This window comes from Leuresthes tenuis, unplaced genomic scaffold (genome assembly GCF_036924035.1).
Source record: "Leuresthes tenuis unplaced genomic scaffold, fLeuTen1.0.hap1 SCAF_13, whole genome shotgun sequence".
NCBI classification, from domain to species: Eukaryota; Metazoa; Chordata; class Actinopteri; order Atheriniformes; family Atherinopsidae; genus Leuresthes; species Leuresthes tenuis.
Genome location: NW_027325367.1, coordinates 1446704 through 1473503, shown reverse-complemented (window position 1 = coordinate 1473503; position 26800 = coordinate 1446704). Strand labels below are relative to the sequence as shown.

Genomic DNA, 26800 nt, shown 5'->3' with positions numbered 1-26800 from the left:
AGCATAGAAGTAGTTTAGAGGTAAAACAGTTCAATTTAAGGCATGAAAACTTTTAGCTTTCTCTTTTTTCTCTTTTTTTCTTGGGCGGTTGTGAGGTTAAAGATGGAAGCTGCCATCTGCAACTCTGCAGAGTAACTCTAATGAGTCAGACTGGCTTTAACAGGCTGAGTGTGTCTCTGGGTCTGTAACTGCCACAGATGGCCGAAAGCAAAGGTGGAACAGCGTGTGATGGGATTAGCCCCAGTGTTCCTTGCTTTAAAAGACCCAATCTGGCGTTTTTCAGGCACAGGTTCAGATATGTAACTGCTTCAAATCATCAGCTCATCACGACTCTGCAAGACGCCTCGAAACAAACCCACTCAGCTAAGAGTTTGTCTCTGCTGCAGAACACTCCTCATCCTCCACCTGCAGCTTCTGCAGCGGTCCGAAGGACTTCCACACATGCTGAGCTGCTTTTCCTTCCCTCAGCACCCAGCTCAAAGCGTCTCAGCAGGTGGTTGATGGTGGAGGTCATGTGACCCAGAACTGCTTCAGTCTGCAGAGCCTGCAGGTGCGTTTCAGCTCGTTGTCCTGAAGAGGAACCGATGAGGCTCAAAGAAAGCGACACAGTGACGTTACAAATGGATAAAAATCATGTTAAATTCATTAGAATACGCAAGAAAACTTAAAGAAAAACAATGTTGCTGAAAGGACAGCAGAAAATGAGCATAAAGGCATGAAATTGATGGTGAAAAGAGACACAAAACTGTTGAATTTGAGGTTCAAAGAGATAGAACGCCATTAAACAGAGACACAAAGTGATTAAGAATGGAAATAATTTAACAAAAAGAGACAAAAAACAAGCTCAAAGAGATAGAACGCCATTAAACAGAGACACAAAGTGATTAAGAATGGAAATAATTTAACAAAAAGAGACACAAAACAAGCTCAAAGAGATCAAACGCCATTAAACAGAGACACAAAGTGATTAAGAATGGAAATAATTTAACAAAAAGAGACAAAAAACAAGCTCAAAGAGATAAAACGCCATTAAACAGAGACACAAAGTGATTGAGAATGGAAATAATTTAACAAAAAGAGACAAAAAACAAGCTCAAAGAGATAAAACGCCATTAAACAGAGACACAAAGTGATTGAGAATGGAAATAATTTAACAAAAAGAGACAAAAAACAAGCTCAAAGAGATAAAACGCCATTAAACAGAGACACAAAGTGATTGAGAATGGAAATAATTTAACAAAAAGAGACACAAAACAAGCTCAAAGAGATAAAACGCCATTAAACAGAGACACAAAGTGATTGAGAATGGAAATAATTTAACAAAAAGAGACAAAAAACAAGCTCAAAGAGATAAAACGCCATTAAACAGAGACACAAAGTGATTGAGAATGGAAATAATTTAACAAAAAGAGACAAAAAACAAGCTCAAAGAGATAAAACGCCATTAAACAGAGACACAAAGTGATTGAGAATGGAAATAATTTAACAAAAAGAGACACAAAACAAGCTCAAAGAGATAGAACGCCATTAAACAGAGACACAAAGTGATTGAGAATGGAAATAATTTAACAAAAAGAGACACAAAACAAGCTCAAAGAGATAGAATGCCATTAAACAGAGACACAAAGTGATTAAGAATGGAAATAATTTAACAAAAAGAGACACAAAACAAGCTCAAAGAGATAGAACGCCATTAAACAGAGACACAAAGTGATTGAGAATGGAAATAATTTAACAAAAAGAGACACAAAACAAGCTCAAAGAGATAGAACGCCATTAAACAGAGACACAAAGTGATTGAGAATGGAAATAATTTAACAAAAAGAGACACAAAACAAGCTCAAAGAGATAGAACGCCATTAAACAGAGACACAAAGTGATTGAGAATGGAAATAATTTAACAAAAAGAGACAAAAAACAAGCTCAAAGAGATAAAACGACATTACACAGAGACACAAAGTGATTAAGAATGGAAATAATTTAACAAAAAGAGACACAAAACAAGCTCAAAGAGATAAAACGCCATTAAACAGAGACACAAAGTGATTAAGAATGGAAATAATTTAACAAAAAGAGACACAAAACAAGCTCAAAGAGATAGAACGCCATTAAACAGAGACACAAAGTGATTAAGAATGGAAATAATTTAACAAAAAGAGACACAAAACAAGCTCAAAGAGATAAAACGCCATTAAACAGAGACACAAAGTGATTAAGAATGGAAATAATTTAACAAAAAGAGACACAAAACAAGCTCAAAGAGATAAAACGCCATTAAACAGAGACACAAAGTGATTGAGAATGGAAATAATTTAACAAAAAGAGACACAAAACAAGCTCAAAGAGATAGAACGCCATTAAACAGAGACACAAAGTGATTGAGAATGGAAATAATTTAACAAAAAGAGACACAAAACAAGCTCAAAGAGATAAAACGCCATTAAACAGAGACACAAAGTGATTAAGAATGGAAATAATTTAACAAAAAGAGACAAAAAACAAGCTCAAAGAGATAAAACGCCATTAAACAGAGACACAAAGTGATTGAGAATGGAAATAATTTAACAAAAAGAGACACAAAACAAGCTCAAAGAGATAGAACGCCATTAAACAGAGACACAAAGTGATTGAGAATGGAAATAATTTAACAAAAAGAGACACAAAACAAGCTCAAAGAGATAGAATGCCATTAAACAGAGACACAAAGTGATTGAGAATGGAAATAATTTAACAAAAAGAGACACAAAACAAGCTCAAAGAGATAGAACGCCATTAAACAGAGACACAAAGTGATTGGGAATGGAAATAATTTAACAAAAAGAGACAAAAAACAAGCTCAAAGAGATAAAACGCCATTAAACAGAGACACAAAGTGATTAAGAATGGAAATAATTTAACAAAAAGAGACACAAAACAAGCTCAAAGAGATAGAACGCCATTAAACAGAGACACAAAGTGATTGAGAATGGAAATAATTTAACAAAAAGAGACAAAAAACAAGCTCAAAGAGATAAAACGCCATTAAACAGAGACACAAAGTGATTAAGAATGGAAATAATTTAACAAAAAGAGACACAAAACAAGCTCAAAGAGATAAAACGCCATTAAACAGAGACACAAAGTGATTAAGAATGGAACTAATTTAACAAAAAGAGACACAAAACAAGCTCAAAGAGATAGAACGCCATTAAACAGAGACACAAAGTGATTGAGAATGGAAATAATTTAACAAAAAGAGACACAAAACAAGCTCAAAGAGATAAAACGCCATTAAACAGAGACACAAAGTGATTGAGAATGGAAATAATTTAACAAAAAGAGACACAAAACAAGCTCAAAGAGATAAAACGCCATTAAACAGAGACACAAAGTGATTAAGAATGGAAATAATTTAACAAAAAGAGACAAAAAACAAGCTCAAAGAGATAGAACGCCATTAAACAGAGACACAAAGTGATTAAGAATGGAAATAATTTAACAAAAAGAGACACAAAACAAGCTCAAAGAGATAGAACGCCATTAAACAGAGACACAAAGTGATTGAGAATGGAAATAATTTAACAAAAAGAGACACAAAACAAGCTCAAAGAGATAGAACGCCATTAAACAGAGACACAAAGTGATTAAGAATGGAAATAATTTAACAAAAAGAGACACAAAACAAGCTCAAAGAGATAAAACGCCATTAAACAGAGACACAAAGTGATTAAGAATGGAAATAATTTAACAAAAAGAGACACAAAACAAGCTCAAAGAGATAAAACGCCATTAAACAGAGACACAAAGTGATTGAGAATGGAAATAATTTAACAAAAAGAGACACAAAACAAGCTCAAAGAGATAAAACGCCATTAAACAGAGACACAAAGTGATTAAGAATGGAAATAATTTAACAAAAAGAGACAAAAAACAAGCTCAAAGAGATAGAACGCCATTAAACAGAGACACAAAGTGATTAAGAATGGAAATAATTTAACAAAAAGAGACAAAAAACAAGCTCAAAGAGATAAAACGCCATTAAACAGAGACACAAAGTGATTAAGAATGGAAATAATTTAACAAAAAGAGACAAAAAACAAGCTCAAAGAGATAAAACGCCATTAAACAGAGACACAAAGTGATTAAGAATGGAAATAATTTAACAAAAAGAGACAAAAAACAAGCTCAAAGAGATAGAACGCCATTAAACAGAGACACAAAGTGATTAAGAATGGAAATAATTTAACAAAAAGAGACAAAAAACAAGCTCAAAGAGATAAAACGCCATTAAACAGAGACACAAAGTGATTGAGAATGGAAATAATTTAACAAAAAGAGACAAAAAACAAGCTCAAAGAGATAAAACGCCATTAAACAGAGACACAAAGTGATTGAGAATGGAAATAATTTAACAAAAAGAGACACAAAACAAGCTCAAAGAGATAGAACGCCATTAAACAGAGACACAAAGTGATTGAGAATGGAAACAATTTAACAAAAAGAGACACAAAACAAGCTCAAAGAGATAAAACGCCATTAAACAGAGACACAAAGTGATTAAGAATGGAAATAATTTAACAAAAAGAGACACAAAACAAGCTCAAAGAGATAAAACGCCATTAAACAGAGACACAAAGTGATTGAGAATGGAAATAATTTAACAAAAAGAGACACAAAACAAGCTCAAAGAGATAGAACGCCATTAAACAGAGACACAAAGTGATTGAGAATGGAAACAATTTAACAAAAAGAGACACAAAACAAGCTCAAAGAGATAAAACGCCATTAAACAGAGACACAAAGTGATTAAGAATGGAAATAATTTAACAAAAAGAGACACAAAACAAGCTCAAAGAGATAAAACGCCATTAAACAGAGACACAAAGTGATTAAGAATGGAAATAATTTAACAAAAAGAGACACAAAACAAGCTCAAAGAGATAAAACGCCATTAAACAGAGACACAAAGTGATTAAGAATGGAAATAATTTAACAAAAAGAGACAAAAAACAAGCTCAAAGAGATAAAACGCCATTAAACAGAGACACAAAGTGATTGAGAATGGAAATAATTTAACAAAAAGAGACACAAAACAAGCTCAAAGAGATAGAACGCCATTAAACAGAGACACAAAGTGATTAAGAATGGAAATAATTTAACAAAAAGAGACACAAAACAAGCTCAAAGAGATAAAACGCCATTAAACAGAGACACAAAGTGATTAAGAATGGAAATAATTTAACAAAAAGAGACACAAAACAAGCTCAAAGAGATAAAACGCCATTAAACAGAGACACAAAGTGATTAAGAATGGAAATAATTTAACAAAAAGAGACAAAAAACAAGCTCAAAGAGATAAAACGCCATTAAACAGAGACACAAAGTGATTGAGAATGGAAATAATTTAACAAAAAGAGACACAAAACAAGCTCAAAGAGATAGAACGCCATTAAACAGAGACACAAAGTGATTAAGAATGGAAATAATTTAACAAAAAGAGACACAAAACAAGCTCAAAGAGATAAAACGCCATTAAACAGAGACACAAAGTGATTAAGAATGGAAATAATTTAACAAAAAGAGACACAAAACAAGCTCAAAGAGATAAAACGCCATTAAACAGAGACACAAAGTGATTGAGAATGGAAATAATTTAACAAAAAGAGACAAAAAACAAGCTCAAAGAGATAAAACGCCATTAAACAGAGACACAAAGTGATTAAGAATGGAAATAATTTAACAAAAAGAGACAAAAAACAAGCTCAAAGAGATAAAACGCCATTAAACAGAGACACAAAGTGATTGAGAATGGAAATAATTTAACAAAAAGAGACAAAAAAAGACTTTTGAGAAAAGCAAAAGAACCTCAGAGACCAGAAATGTGTCTTTTGAACAGAAGTTCCTGAAGTGGCCTTCAAAGACATGTCAAATGTTCGTAAAAATCATCCACAGAGAGGCAGAAATGAAGGTTTTTTACCAGTTTTTGACCAGACTCTGGTTGGGAGGAGTCCAGGTGACTCAGAGGAATCTGAGCTGTTCCGTTGTCTTTATCAGGGAATATAAATGCTGTGGATTAGACTGAGAGCGGGTTTAATGTCTCGGTTCTGTGTGGTTCGGGTTCTTCCCTCCAGGAATAGGAGCTCCATGTTTTTCTCAGTTAGTCTTGTTTTCTGCTCGAAGTTGAAGGTAGATTTTATATTTTATGAACCTTTCTTTGTCTTTGGCTCCTTTCTGCTCACAGAACCTCGTCTTGTTCTCGACTTGAGTTGCGCGCGTTCATCTTTGGTCTCGTCACCTCTGTGCTTTGTTTTCTGGGTTCAGTTCTGACTCTGATTACTTGAAAGTGTTGCTGACTTCCTGAATGTTTTTATCAAACATTGTCCATATTGTGCGCATGTTTGGCACCAAAACGTCTCTCGCGCTTTTACGCACAGATCTCCTTTGGCACCTGCGTCTCCAGAGCGCACAGCCGGCGCCATCAGGCGGGTTTGACTGTCGAAATGGTGTCAAAAGTCACTTCGTTAGCGCATGTATTACCGGAAACTACAAAACGGGCTCTTCAAAATAAAAGTTCATCACTTTTCCATAGAAACAACAGAATTTTTAACACCAAACGCTTTCTGAGGATAACTTTACTTTTAATTATGTTTACTGTAATTGATTTAATTTAGCTTCAGTGTTTCATCACACATTTGAACCACATGAACAGGTTTTGAGGTATTGGGATCTTCACAGCCTGAATCGGACAGATCTCCATAAAAAACAGGAAGCAGTTGCAGTGACTTTCTGAAACATGATCTAGACACAGACTGTAAGGCAGAAACAGGAAGTTTTCAGCTAATAGCTCTTTGGGAATCACCTTGTTGCTGCAGAAATCCTATTTTCTGTCTGTCAAACTGTGTTTTCTTTGCTGTTTTTCATAGATGCAGCTAAAGAAATGGGAACAAATGATGTGTCTTTGTGACAAAGTGCCTAAAGATCCAGTTTAAAATGGCTTCTTTGCTAAGTTGTCTGTTCTGTGTCGACACAACACTGGTTCATCCCTTGAGTTAGGAGCCTTTTTTTCTGCCTGAATGGGTCAAAGGTCAGAGTTAAGTGGCTGAACAGAGAAAAAACACTGAAAATGCTCAGGAACAAGGACTGAAGATGAGGGAAAAAGCAGAAAATGTCCAAAGAAAAACTGTGAAAGAGCTTCAGAAAGCTGCAGAACTGTTGATCAGGACACTTTAAAGGTTTCAGAAAGCTGCAGAACTGTTGATCAGGACACTTTAAAGGTTTTAGAAAGCTGCAGAACTGTTGATCAGGACACTTTAAAGGCTTCAGAAAGCTGCAGAACTGTGGATCAGGACACTTTAAAGGCTTCAGAAAGCTGCAGAACTGTTGATCAGGACACTTTAAAGGTTTCAGAAAGCTGCAGAACTGTTGATCAGGACACTTTAAAGGTTTCAGAAAGCTGCAGAACTATTGATCAGGACACTTTAAAGGTTACAGGAAGCTGCAGAACTGTTGATCAGGACACTTTAAAGGTTTCAGAAAGCTGCAGAACTATTGATCAGGACACTTTAAAGGTTTCAGAAAGCTGCAGAACTATTGATCAGGACACTTTAAAGGTTTCAGAAAGCTGCAGAACTGTTGATCAGGACACTTTAAAGGTTTCAGAAAGCTGCAGAACTGTTGATCAGGACACTTTAAAGGTTTCAGAAAGCTGCAGAACTATTGATCAGGACACTTTAAAGGTTTCAGAAAGCTGCAGAACTGTTGATCAGGACACTTTAAAGGTTTCAGAAAGCTGCAGAACTATTGATCAGGACACTTTAAAGGTTCCAGAAAGCTGCAGAACTGTTGATCAGGACACTTTAAAGGTTTCAGAAAGCTGCAGAACTATTGATCAGGACACTTTAAAGGTTTCAGAAAGCTGCAGAACTGTTGATCAGGACACTTTAAAGGTTTCAGAAAGCTGCAGAACTATTGATCAGGACACTTTAAAGGTTTCAGAAAGCTGCAGAACTGTTGATCAGGACACTTTAAAGGTTTCAGAAAGCTGCAGAACTGTTGATCAGGACACTTTAAAGTTACAGGAAGGTTGATATGAATCGTTTCTTATTTATATTAAAGTTTATTCCTGTTCTTTGGGTGCTGCTGTTTGTGGCTGATGTTCAACTTGATTCAGACTTTGGTCACAATCATACGGACTGAAGCAGTTATTTACTTATTTAATCTTTCTGAACGGTCCGTGTCATCGAGATCTTAAAATCCATAAAGTTTCCAAAGAGAATTCAACTCTCATATGCTGTAATCCGAACTAATTGTATATATTCTGCAATCAAAATGTACTTAAATGGACTTTCTATCGAGTAGATCATGTTTAAAGTCAGATATCGTGTGAAAGTGTCCTTTCCCCCTTAAATTAGTCTATTTTAAGTAAGTAAGTAACACAGCATGTTTTAAAGTGTTAAAAAGCCTTTTTTCTGCCTGAATGCTTCAACTTGATTCAGACTTTGGTCACAATCATACGGACTGAAGCAGTTATTTACTTATTTAATCTTTCTGAACGGTCTGTGTCATCGAGATCTTAAAATCCAAAGAATTTTCCTATTAAATTTGTGGGAATTTATAGAGAATTCAACTCTCAAATGCTGTAATATGCTGCAATCAAAATGTACTTAAATTGACTTTCTATCGAGTAGATCATGTTTAAAGTCAGATATCATGTGAAAGTGTCCTTTCCCCCTTAAATTAGTCTATTTTAAGTAACACAGCATGTTTTAAAGTGCTATAATCTGCTATAATCTCATAGAGCGTGAATCTCCGCCGTTTCACGCGTTCATTTTTGCGCCTTTACTTTGAAAGGCGCTACCGGAAGTGGCGCACTTTGACTCCCGCTGCCTTGACTCCGCTGCCTGTCCCGCCAGGTGCCGCAGCTGGGATGAGATTAGGATCCGTGAGTGGAAAAAAGAGGGGGGAATGAACAACACGCCGCCAGGATTACGGTTGGTGTGTGGACTTCATTTTATTTCACTGTTGGCTGTTGGAGTTTGAAGTGAGATTTGGGCCGGTGTGCGTGTGTGCGCGTGTGTTTTGGACAGCTTTTCCAGAAGCTTTTGCGCTGCGGGGTGTGTTGTCGCCTCTCTTTTCTTTGACTTTGCTGATTTAATCGTGTCACAAAGTCTCTGATTTCAAACAGAAATCTGGTTTAAAGCGGCTTCTTCTTTTTTTTAAAACGTGCCAGAACAGCAGAATGTGTTTTCTTTCCGAGGGAAGCTCCACATCTTCCAGGTAAAGCATAAGAAAAGCTGCCTGATCCTTCCCCTGACGCGCTGCTTTGTGTTTCTGTTTGCCATCTCGCTGCTTTGTGGCCTCAGAGGCTGTTTTTTTCGCTGACATAGTTCTGTAGGGATTATAAAACAGGGACCACATGCCCCCAAAGGCCATTGTTGGCCCCTCTGTTCCTGTTGTCTTTATTCTACTGAGTGAGTCAATTGATGGAGGGATAATAGGCCAAAGAGCGCGCATTGACCCGGGCTTTCAGGAGGCAGGGGGGTTCAGCTGCAGCTTCTGGAGTCCTGGCCTGTAAGTGGTGCCAGTAGCAAAGCGGCCATGACGGCCCGGAGCTTCCCCGGGAAACACAGGAGACCTCAGCAAGCGAAACATGTCCTTAAACTACATCAGAAACTTCTACGAAGGCTGCGTAAGTTCCCCTTTCAGCTGAGTCGGCTCTCTGACGCCAGCTCTCCTCTAACTTCTCCAACTTTTCCTCGTCTTCCTGACACCTTTGTGGTCCAAAAGGCCCTTTGCTGAGTGTAAATGGCGCCGGTGGCAGAGCAGGTGAAGAGATGGTTTTGTTCCCAGTGTCCCAGCTGCTGACCACAGCCGTTTTCTCTCCCTTTCTGTCTGTGTGCATGTGTCTGCTCACTCTAACGAGCTCCTGTTTGCCTGTTTGCAGCTCAGGCCTCCCACGGTGATCGGCCAGTTCCACACCCTGTTCTTCGGCTCGGTGCGGATGTTCTTCCTGGGCGTGCTCGGCTTCGCCGTCTATGGGAATGAGGCTCTGCACTTCAGCTGCGACCCCGACCGCCGCGAGCTCAACCTGTTCTGCTACAACCAGTTCAGACCCATAACACCTCAGGTGGGACCAAACTGCACCATATGGAGGTTCAGAACCAGGTTCAAACCATCCAACTGACCCATGTTGGGTCAGAAAACTGTAGAAGGAAGGTCAATGAATGAGGGACCGATGCCAGCCGGTCAGATATTGTAAAGTATTGACATGTTTCAGGTGCTTCAGACTTCTTTAGATGGTTTAACATGGAGACGTTACATAACAGCATCTCCAAACTGCACCATAGTGCTGTTCATGGAAGGTTCAGAACCAGGTTCAAACCATCCGACTGACCCGTTGGGTCAGAAAACTGTAGAATAAGGTCAATGAATGTAAAGTATTGACATGTTTCAGGTGCTTCAGACTTCTTTAGATGGTTTAACATGGAGACGTTACATAACAGCATCTCCAAACTGCACCATAGTGCTGTGCATGGAAGGTTCAGACCATCCAAATGACCCGTTGGGTCAGAAAACTGTAGAATAAGGTCAATGAATGTAAAGTATTGACATGTTTCAGGTGCTTCAGACTTCTTTAGATGGTTTAACATGGAGACGTTACATAACAGCATCTCCAAACTGCACCATAGTGCTGTTCATGGAAGGTTCAGAACCAGGTTCAGACCATCCGACTGAGCCGTTGGGTCAGAAAACTGTAGAATAAGGTCAATGAATGTAAAGTATTGACATGTTTCAGGTGCTTCAGACTTCTTTAGATGGTTTAACATGGAGACGTTACATAACAGCATCTCCAAACTGCACCATAGTGCTGTTCATGGAAGGTTCAGAACCAGGTTCAGACCATCCAAATGACCCGTTGGGTCAGAAAACTGTAGAATAAGGTCAATGAATGTAAAGTATTGACATGTTTCAGGTGCTTCAGACTTCTTTAGATGGTTTAACATGGAGACGTTACATAACAGCATCTCCAAACTGCACCATAGTGCTGTTCATGGAAGGTTCAGAACCAGGTTCAGACCATCCAAATGACCCGTTGGGTCAGAAAACTGTAGAATAAGGTCAATGAATGTAAAGTATTGACATGTTTCAGGTGCTTCAGACTTCTTTAGATGGTTTAACATAGAGACGTCCTTCAGAGTTACATAACAGCATCTTTAATTCTTAATTCTCTTCAGCCCACATCGAGGTTCAGAGACGTTCTGGACTCAAAAACTGAGGATTATTTCCTCCCTGGTGGTTTAAACGTATTCCAACATGATTCAGGCAGCACATGGTTTGAGCTCCTCTATTAATGGAATAAAAGAAGATGAGTAGAAGGTTGGTCCAAGAAAACAGGAGAAAAAGACTCTGAGTCGGTGTCTTTTCATTTCTGAAACTGAGCCTAAACCAACACTTTTCCATCTCTCTGCTCCATAAAGATGGAGCCAGGAGTGTTTTTCACAGCCAGCGATCTGTAACTGATCTTTTCTAAGGTGTTTAAAATGGATCCACAGCTCAGATCGATGCAGAAAGTGTCTGAATCTCTGCTGTCCTCAGAGAGGAAGTCATCGCACCATAACCAACAGGTCCCCGACTGTGTTGGCACACCGAAACCTCCACAGTCCGGCCAAATGTGGAGCTCTCTCCCTCTTAATTATCTAAGTCTCCACAGAAAAACACTCAGATCCGACGGAAACTGGCAGCTTGAGCATCAATATGCTGCCTCAGAGGAGCTGAAGGCCACAGTTTGATCTGCTTCATCTTCACCAAACTGAGCAAACTGGCAGCTGGTTCCGCAGAGAGGGGCCTGATAACTGAAGGCTCTGCCTCCCATTCTGCTTTTAGGGGCCTGATAACTGAAGGCTCTGCCTCCCATTCTACTTTTAGGGGCCTGATAACTGAAGGCTCTGCCTCCCATTCTGCTTTTAGGGGCCTGATAACTGAAGGCTCTGCCTCCCATTCTGCTTTTAGGGGCCTGATAACTGAAGGCTCTGCCTCCCATTCTGCTTTTAGGGGCCTGATAAATCAAGGCTCTGCCTCCCATTCTGCTTTTAGGAGCCTGATAACTGAAGGCTCTGCCTCCCGTTCTGCTTTTAGGGGCCTGATAACTGAAGGCTCTGCCTCCCGTTCTGCTTTTAGGGGCCTGATAACTGAAGGCTCTGCCTCCCGTTCTGCTTTTAGGGGCCTGATAACTGAAGGCTCTGCCTCCCATTCTGCTTTTAGGGGCCTGATAACTGAAGGCTCTGCCTCCCATTCTGCTTTTAGGGGCCTGATAACTGAAGGCTCTGCCTCCCATTCTGCTTTTAGGGGCCTGATAACTGAAGGCTCTGCCTCCCGTTCTGCTTTTAGGGGCCTGATAACTGAAGGCTCTGCCTCCCGTTCTGCTTTTAGGGGCCTGATAACTGAAGGCTCTGCCTCCCATTCTGCTTTTAGGGGCCTGATAACTGAAGGCTCTGCCTCCCATTCTGCTTTTAGGGGCCTGATAACTGAAGGCTCTGCCTCCCGTTCTGCTTTTAGGGGCCTGATAACTGAAGGCTCTGCCTCCCATTCTGCTTTTAGGGGCCTGATAACTGAAGGCTCTGCCTCCCATTCTGCTTTTAGGGGCCTGATAACTGAAGGCTCTGCCTCCCATTCTGCTTTTAGGGGCCTGATAACTGAAGGCTCTGCCTCCCATTCTGCTTTTAGGGGCCTGATAACTGAAGGCTCTGCCTCCCATTCTGCTTTTAGGGGCCTGATAACTGAAGGCTCTGCCTCCCACTCTGCTTTTAGGGGCCTGATAACTGAAGGCTCTGCCTCCCACTCTGCTTTTAGGGGCCTGATAACTGAAGGCTCTGCCTCCCACTCTGCTTTTAGGGGCCTGATAACTGAAGGCTCTGCCTCCCATTCTGCTTTTAGGGGCCTGATAACTGAAGGCTCTGCCTCCCGTTCTGCTTTTAGGGGCCTGATAACTGAAGGCTCTGCCTCCCATTCTGCTTTTAGGGGCCTGATAACTGAAGGCTCTGCCTCCCATTCTGCTTTTAGGGGCCTGATAACTGAAGGCTCTGCCTCCCATTCTGCTTTTAGGGGCCTGATAACTGAAGGCTCTGCCTCCCATTCTGCTTTTAGGGGCCTGATAACTGAAGGCTCTGCCTCCCATTCTGCTTTTAGGGGCCTGATAACTGAAGGCTCTTCCTCTCATTCTGCTTTTAGGGGCCTGATAACTGAAGGCTCTGCCTCCCATTCTGCTTTTAGAAACTCTGGGAACCACAAGGAAACCTGCAGCCTGAGAGCAAAGTGCTCTGTTGGGGAAATATCCAACTGTGAGATCTTTAAGATATGATGGAGCTCGGTCATTAAGAGCTTTATATGTGAGGAGAAGAATCTTAGATTCTATTCTGAATCTAACAGGGAGCCAATGAAGAGAAGCTAAAACTGGAGAAACATGATCTCTGTGGGTGTTTTAATCTTTGTTTCCTGTGAAATAAAACCCAGCGGGGGGGCGACACCTCCCTCATACTATAAAACTGTTGATGTATGGAGCAAAGCAGCAGAATGTCTCATTTTAATTATATTAAACACGATTAAACTCAGTCAGCGCTCAGATTAATTAATCTGTTTGTTTTTTTCTGTTTTTGTGTTTTATTTTGATGGTTTTTTTCTCTTATTTTTTTGTTTTGTTTTTTTTTTTGTTTTCTTTTGTTTTTTGTTGCTTTATTTTGATGTTTTTCCTGTTTTCTTTTGTTTTTTGTTGCTTTATTTTGATGTTTTTCCTGTTTTATTTTGTTTTTTGTTGCTTTATTTTGATGTTTTTCCTGTTTTATTTTGTTTTTTGTTGCTTTATTTTGATGTTTTTCCTGTTTTATTTTGTTTTTTGTTGCTTTATTTTGATGTTTTTCTTTTTGATTTTCTTACTTTGGGTCAGATTTCCTCGTTTTTTTCCTGTTTTCTTGTCTCTCTTTTATAATTAGCCGTTCTTTCTTTTGTTTTCTATTCATCTGTATTCTTATGTTTTAGTCCAGGTCTCAGTTTAGTTTCTGCTTTACTCTGTTTCACCTCCTGTTTAATCCTGAGTCACTTTTACTCTGCTGCTCCAGCAGTGTTTCAGCTCCTTTATTTGTCTCAGTCTGTCAGATTCATGCCGTTGTTTCCTGGTTATCTTCTGGTTAGTTTGGTCTTTCATTAGTTTAGTTTTCGGCTGCTTTTTTTTGTTAAAATAAAGTCTTCAGTTCACAAACTGAGCCGTTCGACCTGTTATAAAACACAGAAACCAGTCGTCACTGGGTGGGAAATCCAGCGTCCTCCATGTTCTGAGATCTCTGCTGCTTCGTGTCGTAGCTTCTGAAAACGATCCTCCACTCTGGGATACTGTGGGAACATTTCTGTATGAACAGTCAGACGATCGTATGTCTGACTGTGGAAAAGGATCCTGCAGCACGCTTCATACAACAAGCAGAAAGCCTCTGAAGCAGCTGGAGGATGAATGAAAGCTCTTTGTGCAGCTCGGACAGACGGAGCAGGAACTGCCCTGTCAGACGGGGTAAATACTGATGTGAAGCTAATTTGTGCTAAAGACAAACAAACAAAGACCAGTGAGCTGTTATTAAAACCCATATGCAGGACGGGATGCACCAGAAGTCTCTGTTTTGAATGCAAAAAGCAGAATTTTTCCCTGTTTCTCCTGCTCCAGCCCATGCAGTGTCTGGGTTTCCATTTACAGTCAGAAGCGCCTCGGTGGCTGTCAGCATGAACACTTTGCTCTATTGTTGTAATTTGGGAGATTTATCATCATTGCACCCGACTGGATTCCTGCCAGCGTCACTTTCCTGACACATAAATTCTATTTTCCACTTTTGTGCACAAACTAAACGGCCACTTTAAACCCAGTCAAGTCGTAACAAATGAACGGATGCTGTCTTTTTCATGCTTTTGTCCCCTCCTCTGAGTTCTTCCTTCACTCATTTAGTCCTCTAAATGTTCTGCTGTCTTCCACCTCATTGAATCCTGGAAATCAAACCTCCTCTAACCCCCCCGTCCTTTCCTGCTGTCCTCTGCAGGTCTTCTGGGCGTTACAGCTGGTGACGGTTCTGGTTCCTGGGGCGGTCTTCCACCTGTACGCCGCCTGTAAGAACATCGACCAAGAGGAGATCCTGGAACGACCCATCTACACCGTCTTCTACATCATCTCCGTTCTGCTGCGCATCATTCTGGAAGTCATCGCCTTCTGGCTCCAAAGACATCTCTTTGGCTTTCAGGTGGGTCGGTTTTTAAAGATTTTAACTCTGCAGCTCTCCATCTTCCTCTGGGGCTTAAAGATTTTAGCAGAAATGGATCCTTTTTACATGTTTCGGGCTCTCCTTCACATTTAGATGCATCTAAACAGTATAGTTCTGTCACAGGCTGCTCATCCTCCTGTCCTCATATTTATGAATCAGTTAGAACGACTGGAGGAAAATGATGGAGCGCTGCTATAAAAGCTGCAGCTGCAAGGCATTGTGGGACAGAATGAGCTCCTTTCTCTCATGAAGGACGGTCCGGTGTTTCCTAAAGGAGATCCTTAAGGAAGCGTCGGAGCTCCTTTCTCTCAGGAAGGACGGTCCGGTGTTTCCTAAAGGAGATCCTTAAGGAAGCGTCGGAGCTCCTTTCTCTCAGGAAGGACGGTCCGGTGTTTCCTAAAGGAGATCCTTAAGGAAGCGTCGGAGCTCCTTTCTCTCAGGAAGGACGGTCCGGTGTTTCCTAAAGGAGATCCTTAAGGAAGCGTCGGAGCTCCTTTCTCTCAGGAAGGACGGTCCGGTGTTTCCTAAAGGAGATCCTTAAGGAAGCGTCGGAGCTCCTTTCTCTCAGGAAGGACGGTCCGGTGTTTCCTAAAGGAGATCCTTAAGGAAGCGTCGGAGCTCCTTTCTCTCAGGAAGGACGGTCCGGTGTTTCCTAAAGGAGATCCTTAAGGAAGCGTCGGAGCTCCTTTCTCTCCTAAAGGACGGTCCGGTGTTTCCTAAAGGAGATCCTTAAGGAAGCGTCGGAGATCCTTTCTCTCCTGAAGGACGGTCCGGTGTTTCCTAAAGGAGATCCTTAAGGAAGCGTCGGAGCTCCTTTCTCTCCTGAAGGACGGTCCGGTGTTTCCTAAAGGAGATCCTTAAGGAAGCGTCGGAGCTCCTTTCTCTCAGGAAGGACGGTCCGGTGTTTCCTAAAGGAGATCCTTAAGGAAGCGTCGGAGCTCCTTTCTCTCAGGAAGGACGGTCCGGTGTTTCCTAAAGGAGATCCTTAAGGAAGCGTCGGAGCTCCTTTCGCTCCTAAAGGACGGTCCGGTGTTTCCTAAAGGAGATCCTTAAGGAAGCGTCGGAGCTCCTTTCTCTCCTGAAGGACGGTCCGGTGTTTCCTATAGGAGATCCTTAAGGAAGCGTCGGAGCTCCTTTCTCTCAGGAAGGACGGTCCGGTGTTTCCTAAAGGAGATCCTTAAGGAAGCGTCGGAGCTCCTTTCTCTCAGGAAGGACGGTCCGGTGTTTCCTAAAGGAGATCCTTAAGGAAGCGTCGGAGCTCCTTTCTCTCAGGAAGGACGGTCCGGTGTTTCCTAAAGGAGATCCTTAAGGAAGCGTCGGAGCTCCTTTCTCTCAGGAAGGACGGTCCGGTGTTTCCTAAAGGAGATCCTTAAGGAAGCGTCGGAGCTCCTTTCTCTCAGGAAGGACGGTCCGGTGTTTCCTAAAGGAGATCCTTAAGGAAGCGTCGGAGCTCCTTTCTCTCAGGAAGGACGGACCGGTGTTTCCTAAAGGAGATCCTTAAGGAAGCGTCGGAGCTCCTTTCTCTCAGGAAGGACGGACCGGTGTTTCCTAAAGGAGATCCTTAAGGAAGCGTCGGAGCTCCTTTCTCTCCTAAAGGACGGTCCGGTGTTTCCTAAAGGAGATCCTTAAGGAAGCGTCGGAGCTCCTTTCTCTCATGAAGGACGGTCAGGTGTTTCCTAAAGGAGATCCTTAAGGAAGCGTCGGAGCTCCTTTCTCTCAGGAAGGACGGTCCGGTGTTTCCTAAAGGAGATCCTTAAGGAAGCGTCGGAGCTCCTTTCTCTCAGGAAGGACGGTCCGGTGTTTCCTAAAGGAGATCCTTAAGGAAGCGTCGGAGCTCCTTTCTCTCAGGAAGGACGGTCCGGTGTTTCCTAAAGGAGATCCTTAAGGAAGCGTCGGAGCTCCTTTCTCTCATGAAGGACGGTCCGGTGTTTCCTAAAGGAGATCCTTAAGGAAGCGTCGGAGCTCTTTTCTCTCAGGAAGGACGGTCCGGTGTTTCCTAAAGGAGATCCTTAAGGAAGCGTCGGAGCTCCTTTCTCTCAGGAAGGACGGTCCGGTGTTTCCTAAAGGAGATCCTTAAGGAAGCGTCGGAGCTCCTTTCTCTCATGAAGGACGGTCCGGTGTTTCCTAAAGGAGATCCTTAAGGAAGCGTCGGAGCTCCTTTCTCTCATGAAGGACGGTCCGGTGTTTCCTAAAGGAGATCCTTAAGGAAGCGTCGGAGCTCCTTTCTCTCATGAAGGACGGTCCGGTGTTTCCTAAAGGAGATCCTTAAGGAAGCGTCGGAGCTCCTTTCTCTCATGAAGGACGGTCCGGTGTTTCCTAAAGGAGATCCTTAAGGAAGCGTCGGAGCTCCTTTCTCTCATGAAGGACGGTCCGGTGTTTCCTAAAGGAGATCCTTAAGGAAGCGTCGGAGCTCCTTTCTCTCCTAAAGGACGGTCCGGTGTTTCCTAAAGGAGATCCTTAAGGAAGCGTCGGAGCTCCTTTCTCTCATGAAGGACGGTCCGGTGTTTCCTAAAGGAGATCCTTAAGGAAGCGTCGGAGCTCCTTTCTCTCATGAAGGACGGTCCGGTGTTTCCTAAAGGAGATCCTTAAGGAAGCGTCGGAGCTCCTTTCTCTCCTGAAGGACGGTCCGGTGTTTCCTAAAGGAGATCCTTAAGGAAGCGTCGGAGCTCCTTTCTCTCAGGAAGGATGGTCCGGTGTTTCCTAAAGGAGATCCTTAAGGAAGCGTCGGAGCTCCTTTCTCTCATGAAGGACGGTCCGGTGTTTCCTAAAGGAGATCCTTAAGGAAGCGTCGGAGCTCCTTTCTCTCAGGAAGGACGGTCCGGTGTTTCCTAAAGGAGATCCTTAAGGAAGCGTCGGAGCTCCTTTCTCTCAGGAAGGACGGTCCGGTGTTTCCTAAAGGAGATCCTTAAGGAAGCGTCGGAGCTCCTTTCTCTCAGGAAGGACGGTCCGGTGTTTCCTAAAGGAGATCCTTAAGGAAGCGTCGGAGCTCCTTTCTCTCATGAAGGACGGTCCGGTGTTTCCTAAAGGAGATCCTTAAGGAAGCGTCGGAGCTCCTTTCTCTCATTAAGGACGGTCCGGTGTTTCCTAAAGGAGATCCTTAAGGAAGCGTCGGAGCTCCTTTCTCTCAGGAAGGACGGTCCGGTGTTTCCTAAAGGAGATCCTTAAGGAAGCGTCGGAGCTCCTTTCTCTCATGAAGGACGGTCCGGTGTTTCCTAAAGGAGATCCTTAAGGAAGCGTCGGAGCTCCTTTCTCTCATGAAGGACGGTCCGGTGTTTCCTAAAGGAGATCCTTAAGGAAGCGTCGGAGCTCCTTTCTCTCAGGAAGGACGGTCCGGTGTTTCCTAAAGGAGATCCTTAAGGAAGCGTCGGAGCTCCTTTCTCTCCTGAAGGACGGTCCGGTGTTTCCTAAAGGAGATCCTTAAGGAAGCGTCGGAGCTCCTTTCTCTCAGGAAGGACGGTCCGGTGTTTCCTAAAGGAGATCCTTAAGGAAGCGTCGGAGCTCCTTTCTCTCAGGAAGGACGGTCCGATGTTTCCTAAAGGAGATCCTTAAGGAAGCGTCGGAGCTCCTTTCTCTCCTGAAGGACGGTCCGGTGTTTCCTAAAGGAGATCCTTAAGGAAGCGTCGGAGCTCCTTTCTCTCCTGAAGGACGGTCCGGTGTTTCCTAAAGGAGATCCTTAAGGAAGCGTCGGAGCTCCTTTCTCTCCTGAAGGACGGTCCGGTGTTTCCTAAAGGAGATCCTTAAGGAAGCGTCGGAGCTCCTTTCTCTCAGGAAGGACGGTCCGGTGTTTCCTAAAGGAGATCCTTAAGGAAGCGTCGGAGCTCCTTTCTCTCATGAAGGACGGTCCGGTGTTTCCTAAAGGAGATCCTTAAGGAAGCGTCGGAGCTCCTTTCTCTCATGAAGGACGGTCCGGTGTTTCCTAAAGGAGATCCTTAAGGAAGCGTCGGAGCTCCTTTCTCTCAGGAAGGACGGTCCGGTGTTTCCTAAAGGAGATCCTTAAGGAAGCGTCGGAGCTCCTTTCTCTCCTGAAGGACGGTCCGGTGTTTCCTAAAGGAGATCCTTAAGGAAGCGTCGGAGCTCCTTTCTCTCCTGAAGGACGGTCCGTGTTTCCTAAAGGAGATCCTTAAGGAAGCGTCGGAGCTCCTTTCTCTCCTGAAGGACGGTCCGGTGTTTCCTAAAGGAGATCCTTAAGGAAGCGTCGGAGCTCCTTTCTCTCCTGAAGGAAGGTCCGGTGTTTCCTAAAGGAGATCCTTAAGGAAGCGTCGGAGCTCCTTTCTCTCAGGAAGGACGGTCCGGTGTTTCCTAAAGGAGATCCTTAAGGAAGCGTCGGAGCTCCTTTCTCTCCTGAAGGACGGTCCGGTGTTTCCTAAAGGAGATCCTTAAGGAAGCGTCGGAGCTCCTTTCTCTCAGGAAGGACGGTCCGGTGTTTCCTAAAGGAGATCCTTAAGGAAGCGTCGGAGCTCCTTTCTCTCAGGAAGGACGGTCCGGTGTTTCCTAAAGGAGATCCTTAAGGAAGCGTCGGAGCTCCTTTCTCTCATGAAGGACGGTCCGGTGTTTCCTAAAGGAGATCCTTAAGGAAGCGTCGGAGCTCCTTTCTCTCCTGAAGGACGGTCCGGTGTTTCCTAAAGGAGATCCTTAAGGAAGCGTCGGAGCTCCTTTCTCTCAGGAAGGACGGTCCGGTGTTTCCTAAAGGAGATCCTTAAGGAAGCGTCGGAGCTCCTTTCTCTCAGGAAGGACGGTCCGGTGTTTCCTAAAGGAGATCCTTAAGGAAGCGTCGGAGCTCCTTTCTCTCAGGAAGGACGGTCCGGTGTTTCCTAAAGGAGATCCTTAAGGAAGCGTCGGAGCTCCTTTCTCTCCTGAAGGACGGTCCGGTGTTTCCTAAAGGAGATCCTTAAGGAAGCGTCGGAGCTCCTTTCTCTCAGGAAGGACGGTCCGGTGTTTCCTAAAGGAGATCCTTAAGGAAGCGTCGGAGCTCCTTTCTCTCATGAAGGACGGTCCGGTGTTTCCTAAAGGAGATCCTTAAGGAAGCGTCGGAGCTCCTTTCTCTCATGAAGGACGGTCCGGTGTTTCCTAAAGGAGATCCTTAAGGAAGCGTCGGAGCTCCTTTCTCTCATGAAGGACGGTCCGGTGTTTCCTAAAGGAGATCCTTAAGGAAGCGTCGGAGCTCCTTTCTCTCCTGAAGGAAGGTCCGGTGTTTCCTAAAGGAGATCCTTAAGGAAGCGTCGGAGCTCCTTTCTCTCAGGAAGGACGGTCCGGTGTTTCCTAAAGGAGATCCTTAAGGAAGCGTCGGAGCTCCTTTCTCTCAGGAAGGACGGTCCGGTGTTTCCTAAAGGAGATCCTTAAGGAAGCGTCGGAGCTCCTTTCTCTCAGGAAGGACGGTCCGGTGTTTCCTAAAGGAGATCCTTAAGGAAGCGTCGGAGCTCCTTTCTCTCCTGAAGGACGGTCCGGTGTTTCCTAAAAGAGATCCTTAAGGAAGCGTCGGAGCTCCTTTCTCACAGGAAGGACGGTCCGGTGTTTCCTAAAGGAGATCCTTAAGGAAGCGTCGGAGCTCCTTTCTCTCATGAAGGACGGTCCGGTGTTTCCTAAAGGAGATCCTTAAGGAAGCGTCGGAGCTCCTTTCTCTCAGGAAGGACGGTCCGGTGTTTCCTAAAGGAGATCCTTAAGGAAGCGTCGGAGCTCCTTTCTCTCATGAAGGACGGTCCGGTGTTTCCTAAAGGAGATCCTTAAGGAAGCGTCGGAGCTCCTTTCTCTCAGGAAGGACGGTCCGGTGTTTCCTAAAGGAGATCCTTAAGGAAGCGTCGGAGCTCCTTTCTCTCCTGAAGGACGGTCCGGTGTTTCCTAAAGGAGATCCTTAAGGAAGCGTCGGAGCTCCTTTCTCTCCTGAAGGACGGTCCGGTGTTTCCTAAAGGAGATCCTTAAGGAAGCGTCGGAGCTCCTTTCTCTCATGAAGGACGGTCCGGTGTTTCCTAAAGGAGATCCTTAAGGAAGCGTCGGAGCTCCTTTCTCTCATGAAGGACGGTCCGGTGTTTCCTAAAGGAGATCCTTAAGGAAGCGTCGGAGCTCCTTTCTCTCATGAAGGACGGTCCGGTGTTTCCTAAAGGAGATCCTTAAGGAAGCGTCGGAGCTCCTTTCTCTCAGGAAGGACGGTCCGGTGTTTCCTAAAGGAGATCCTTAAGGAAGCGTCGGAGCTCCTTTCTCTCATGAAGGACGGTCCGGTGTTTCCTAAAGGAGATCCTTAAGGAAGCGTCGGAGCTCCTCTCTCTCAGGAAGGACGGTCCGGTGTTTCCTAAAGGAGATCCTTAAGGAAGCGTCGGAGCTCCTTTCTCTCCTGAAGGACGGTCCGGTGTTTCCTAAAGGAGATCCTTAAGGAAGCGTCGGAGCTCCTTTCTCTCAGGAAGGACGGTCCGGTGTTTCCTAAAGGAGATCCTTAAGGAAGCGTCGGAGCTCCTTCCTCTCAGGAAGGACGGTCCGGTGTTTCCTAAAGGAGATCCTTAAGGAAGCGTCGGAGCTCCTTTCTCTCAGGAAGGACGGTCCGGTGTTTCCTAAAGGAGATCCTTAAGGAAGCGTCGGAGCTCCTTCCTCTCAGGAAGGACGGTCCGGTGTTTCCTAAAGGAGATCCTTAAGGAAGCGTCGGAGCTCCTTTCTCTCATGAAGGACGGTCCGGTGTTTCCTAAAGGAGATCCTTAAGGAAGCGTCGGAGCTCCTTTCTCTCCTGAAGGACGGTCCGGTGTTTCCTAAAGGAGATCCTTAAGGAAGCGTCGGAGCTCCTTTCTCTCATGAAGGACGGTCCGGTGTTTCCTAAAGGAGATCCTTAAGGAAGCGTCGGAGCTCCTTTCTCTCAGGAAGGACGGTCCGGTGTTTCCTAAAGGAGATCCTTAAGGAAGCGTCGGAGCTCCTTTCTCTCCTAAAGGACGGTCCGGTGTTTCCTAAAGGAGATCCTTAAGGAAGCGTCGGAGCTCCTTTCTCTCCTAAAGGACGGTCCGGTGCTTCCTAAAGGAGATCCTGTTTCTGGTTTCGTCCTTTCTGGGTTTATCTTCTGCTGTTTGAACATGAAAGCAGGAACTCTTTGTGAAGCAGGCAGAATAAATCTCTAACCAGTGGTTCCAGAGACGGATGCAGGCTGCTGGACACCAACACAAAGTGGTGGCAGCCACACCAGCAAGTGTTGGTGGTAAATCTGACCTTTCCTACAGTTCCTGTCAGTCGGCCTCATGCCTGACACCCAGTATTTTGACACAGGAGATTGCCTTTAGGCGTGAGGTGCCAGAAGAAGCTTGTGACATCTCAGTGTTGATTAAGTATCTTTCACTGATGTGTCGCACTCACTGAAACGTCAGCATGGATCAGGATCCCTGTGGAACTCTGCTCTTTCAGCTTCTAATTCGGCTTATTTCATCTGTTTGTTGCCATGCGAGTAACCTCTGGTTCATGCTTTCATATCCAGACAGATGTGATCTAACACAGAGATACAGGAGAGATTCATTCCAAACTTTACTGAAACATGGAAACTCTGCAAAGCTCCTCTTCTGCTTCAGCTACGTCTGAAATCAACCCCTGGAGGTTTTAAAGCTTGGCTGAGGTTTGCCAGAAAAGAAAACTGGCAGCTGTAGCTCAGGGGAAGAGCCGCCGTCCATCAATCAGAAGGGCGGTGCTTCGATTCCCGGCTTCTCCGGGTCACATGTGGACACCGAACCCTACCGATGCCTCCAGTGGTTTGTGTTAAATGTCGTGTGAAAGACTCAAAAAGACGTTTTTCCCCAACTTTTAACCAAGAGAGAGCATCTTTAATGTGATCCACTGAAGAAGAGGCAAGGCAGGTTTATCTGTACAGAACAATTCAACAACAAGGTGCTTTACAGAGACATTAAAACAGAATAAATAAAAAGAATGATTTAAAATTTAAACAAAAGAAAGAAATAAGAACAATAGATAAAATCAGGAGTTAAAATATGAAACTCAAGCTTATTCAAATGCAGCTGAAAATAGATGTTTTCTTCAACCTGGACTTAAATCCTGAGAGTTTCAGCTGATCTGAGGCTTTCTGGGAGTTTGTTCCAGACATGTGGAGCATAGAAGCTGAATGCAGCTTCTCCAGGTCTGGTTCTGACTCTGGGAACTGATAAAGAACCGGATCCAGATGACCTGAGGGGTCTGGGAGGTTCATAGTGGGTCAGGAGGTCACTGATGTATTTTGGACCATTCAGAGCTTTATGGACCAGCATCAGAACTTTAAAGTCTATCCTCTGATGGACCGGCATCAGAACTTTAAAGTCTATCCTCTGATGGACCGGCATCAGAACTTTAAAGTCTATCCTCTGATGGACCGGCAGCAGAACTTTAAAGTCTATCCTCTGATGGACCGGCATCAGAACTTTAAAGTCTATCCTCTGATGGACCGGCATCAGAACTTTAAAGTCTATCCTCTGATGGACCAGCATCAGAACTTTAAAGTCTATCCTCTGATGGACCGGCATCAGAACCTTAAAGTCTATCCTCTGATGGACCGGCAGCCGGTGGAAAGACCTCACAGCTGGACTGATGTGCTCCACTTCTTTGGTCTCAGTAGGACTCCAGCAGCTGAGTTCTGGATGAGTTCTGGATGAGCTGCAGGTGTCTGACTGACTTTTTAAAGATGCTTTTACAATAATCAAACCGACTAAAGATGAATGCATGGACCGGTTTCTCCAGGTCCTGCTGAGACATCAGATCTTTACTGAAGCTAAGGTTCAACACACAGATCACCTGAGATCTGAGAGGTCCGATACCTGCAGAAGAGCCTCACTTTGTCTCACTTTGTCTCACTTTGTCTCGTTTTGTCTCACTTTGTCTCACTTTCTCGTTTTGTCTCACTTTGTCTCACTTTGTCTCACTTTGTCTCGTTTTGTCTCGTTTTGTCTCACTTTGTCTCACTTTGTCTCGTTTTGTCTCGTTTTGTCTCCTTTTGTCTCGTTTTGTCTCGTTTTGTCTCACTTTGTCTCACTTTGTCTCACTTTGTCTCGTTTTGTCTCACTTTGTCTCGTTTTGTCTCACTTTGTCTCACTTTGTCTCACTTTGTCTCGTTTTGTCTCGTTTTGTCTCACTTTGTCTCACTTTGTCTCGTTTTGTCTCGTTTTGTCTCGTTTTGTCTCGTTTTGTCTCACTTTGTCTCACTTTGTCTCACTTTGTCTCGTTTTGTCTCACTTTGTCTCACTTTGTCTCACTTTGTCTCGTTTTGTCTCGTTTTGTCTCACTTTGTCTCGTTTTGTCTCGTTTTGTCTCGTTTTGTCTCGTTTTGTCTCACTTTGTCTCACTTTGTCTCGTTTTGTCTCGTTTTGTCTCGTTTTGTCTCGTTTTGTCTCACTTTGTCTCGTTTTGTCTCGTTTTGTCTCGTTTTGTCTCACTTTGTCTCACTTTGTCTCGTTTTGTCTCGTTTTGTCTCGTTTTGTCTCGTTTTGTCTCGTTTTGTCTCACTTTGTCTCGTTTTGTCTCGTTTTGTCTCGTTTTGTCTCGTTTTGTCTCGTTTTGTCTCACTTTGTCTCGTTTTGTCTCGTTTTGTCTCGTTTTGTCTCGTTTTGTCTCGTTTTGTCTCGTTTTGTCTCACTTTGTCTCACTTTGTCTCGTTTTGTCTCGTTTTGTCTCGTTTTGTCTCACTTTGTCTCGTTTTGTCTCGTTTTGTCTCACTTTGTCTCGTTTTGTCTCGTTTTGTCTCACTTTGTCTCGTTTTGTCTCACTTTGTCTCGTTTTGTCTCACTTTGTCTCGTTTTGTCTCACTTTGTCTCGTTTTGTCTCACTTTGTCTCGTTTTGTCTCGTTTTGTCTCACTTTGTCTCACTTTGTCTCGTTTTGTCTCGTTTTGTCTCGTTTTGTCTCGCTTTGTCTCGCTTTGTCTCGCTTTGTCTCACTTTGTCTCGTTTTGTCTCGTTTTGTCTCGTTTTGTCTCACTTTGTCTCACTTTGTCTCGTTTTGTCTCGTTTTGTCTCGTTTTGTCTCGTTTTGTCTCGTTTTGTCTCGTTTTGTCTCGTTTTGTCTCGTTTTGTCTCGTTTTGTCTCGTTTTGTCTCGTTTCGTCTCGTTTCGTCTCGTTTTGTCTCGTTTTGTCTCGTTTTGTCTCGTTTTGTCTCACTTTGTCTCGTTTTGTCTCTAAATGAACAGCAAACTGCACACATGATCATTCTGACAGAAAAATCCTCCGGCTTCATGTGAGGAACCGTGTGGTGATCGAAAACAAAGTAATTAAAGCTCAAACTGCAGCTTCACAGACAGAACAGAACTCCCACCTCAGTGAAATTAAAGCTGAACGATCATTTCATTTCACGGAGAATTAAAAGTTCCCAATTAATCGAGTCGTTGTGGTTCGTGTTAGACGGTGATTTCTAATGAACCCGCAGTCGGTCGTCCTGCTTTTCCTTTCAGGAAGGCGCAGCTGGTGCCGGTTAGCTTCCAGCCTCCAGCGGATCGTGAGGGATGTAAGCTGGTGGATGGAAGCTCACGTTTGTCTTTCTCCTTCAGGTCCACCCGCTGTTCACGTGCGACGCCAGCGCTCTGGAGAAGGCCTTCAATGTGACCAAGTGCATGGTGCCGGAACACTTTGAGAAAACCATCTTCCTCAGCGCCATGTACACCTTCACGGTCATCACCATTCTCCTCTGCATCGCCGAGATCTTTGAGATCCTCTGCCGGCGGCTCGGTTATCTCAACAATCACTGACGCCGGTAAACCTGCAACGAGTGGAAACATGTGGGCTGTGACCCGGCTGTGAAGCCAAGCCAAACCTCAGCTGTGGTCCATCCTGGGTGAGGAGCACCGAGGGGGTCAGAGCTGTTGTTGCCATAACTGCAGAGTCCTCATCAGCTGGTGTTTTCAGACGTCTGTGGGTCTGTGTCCAAGGTGTTGTATGAATGCAGAGGATGTGTGCCTCCGACTGATCCATTGAGGGAGGGGATGGACAGAACTTTGGGCTTTCTTTCACAGCCTGGGGGTCCCTGAGATCCTTCTGATTCAGAGAAGGAACCCCTGGAAGCATTAGCTGCAGGTCCTTCTCTTTTGGCTCTGACTGAGCCAACAACGGAGCTCCATTTCAGGAGATTTCGAGTTGTGGAAAGCTTTGATTGAAAGACTTTATGATTGACAGACTTCTGCTGGAGAAGCTGTGAAGGTCGGCACCATCAACGCTTCCATGTGTGACGGTCGGTGCCTCCGGATGTGTCTGAGATCAGAGCGGTCGGACGTTTCATCGGTCCGGTCGGTGGATCCCAAACAGCCTTCGGCTGTAGCACCGAACCAAAGCACCAGAAAGGTGTCGGAGGCAGAAAGGACCCCATCCAGCAGAAATAGAGTTTTCCAAAGATACCGGCTCCAGTGGGTTTGATGTCATCGATAAAAGGGAAAGGTTTTTAATCCTGAAAGATCAGTAACTTAAATTTATTTTAGAAAAGTGTTGAAAATGGAATCTTTACAGTATTTAATAGTGCTAAATGTCCAGATGATTTTTAAACCCCAGTTTTATTAGAGTTTTCTGAGCTGAGTGCTACTGAAGGCTCCTCCGGCCTTAATGCTG

The 26800-nt window shown here is 43.9% G+C and overlaps 1 protein-coding gene across 1 annotated transcript; it reads left to right on the top strand.

Annotated features, from left to right (window-relative positions):
- The first annotated feature begins 8887 nt into the window (after positions 1–8887).
- gje1a (gap junction protein epsilon 1a) lies at positions 8888–25955 on the top strand. The gene is made up of 4 exons (XM_072362108.1): positions 8888–8973; positions 9923–10105; positions 15051–15248; positions 25753–25955. Exons 1-4 carry the CDS (start codon positions 8944–8946, stop codon positions 25948–25950), a joined length of 609 nt encoding a protein of 202 aa, XP_072218209.1. The 5' UTR covers positions 8888–8943; the 3' UTR covers positions 25951–25955.
- The last annotated feature ends 845 nt before the right edge of the window (positions 25956–26800 follow it).

What these genes read in the sequence shown, in the direction of transcription:
- gje1a (XM_072362108.1), top strand. Translation starts at nt 8,944, where the DNA reads ATGAACAACACGCCGCCAGGATTACGGTTG. An exon ending in CGCCGCCAGGATTACGGTTG is followed by an intron (nt 8,974 to 9,922) that starts GTGTGTGGACTT and finishes GCCTGTTTGCAG; the next exon opens with CTCAGGCCTCCCACGGTGAT. An exon ending in TCAGACCCATAACACCTCAG is followed by an intron (nt 10,106 to 15,050) that starts GTGGGACCAAAC and finishes TGTCCTCTGCAG; the next exon opens with GTCTTCTGGGCGTTACAGCT.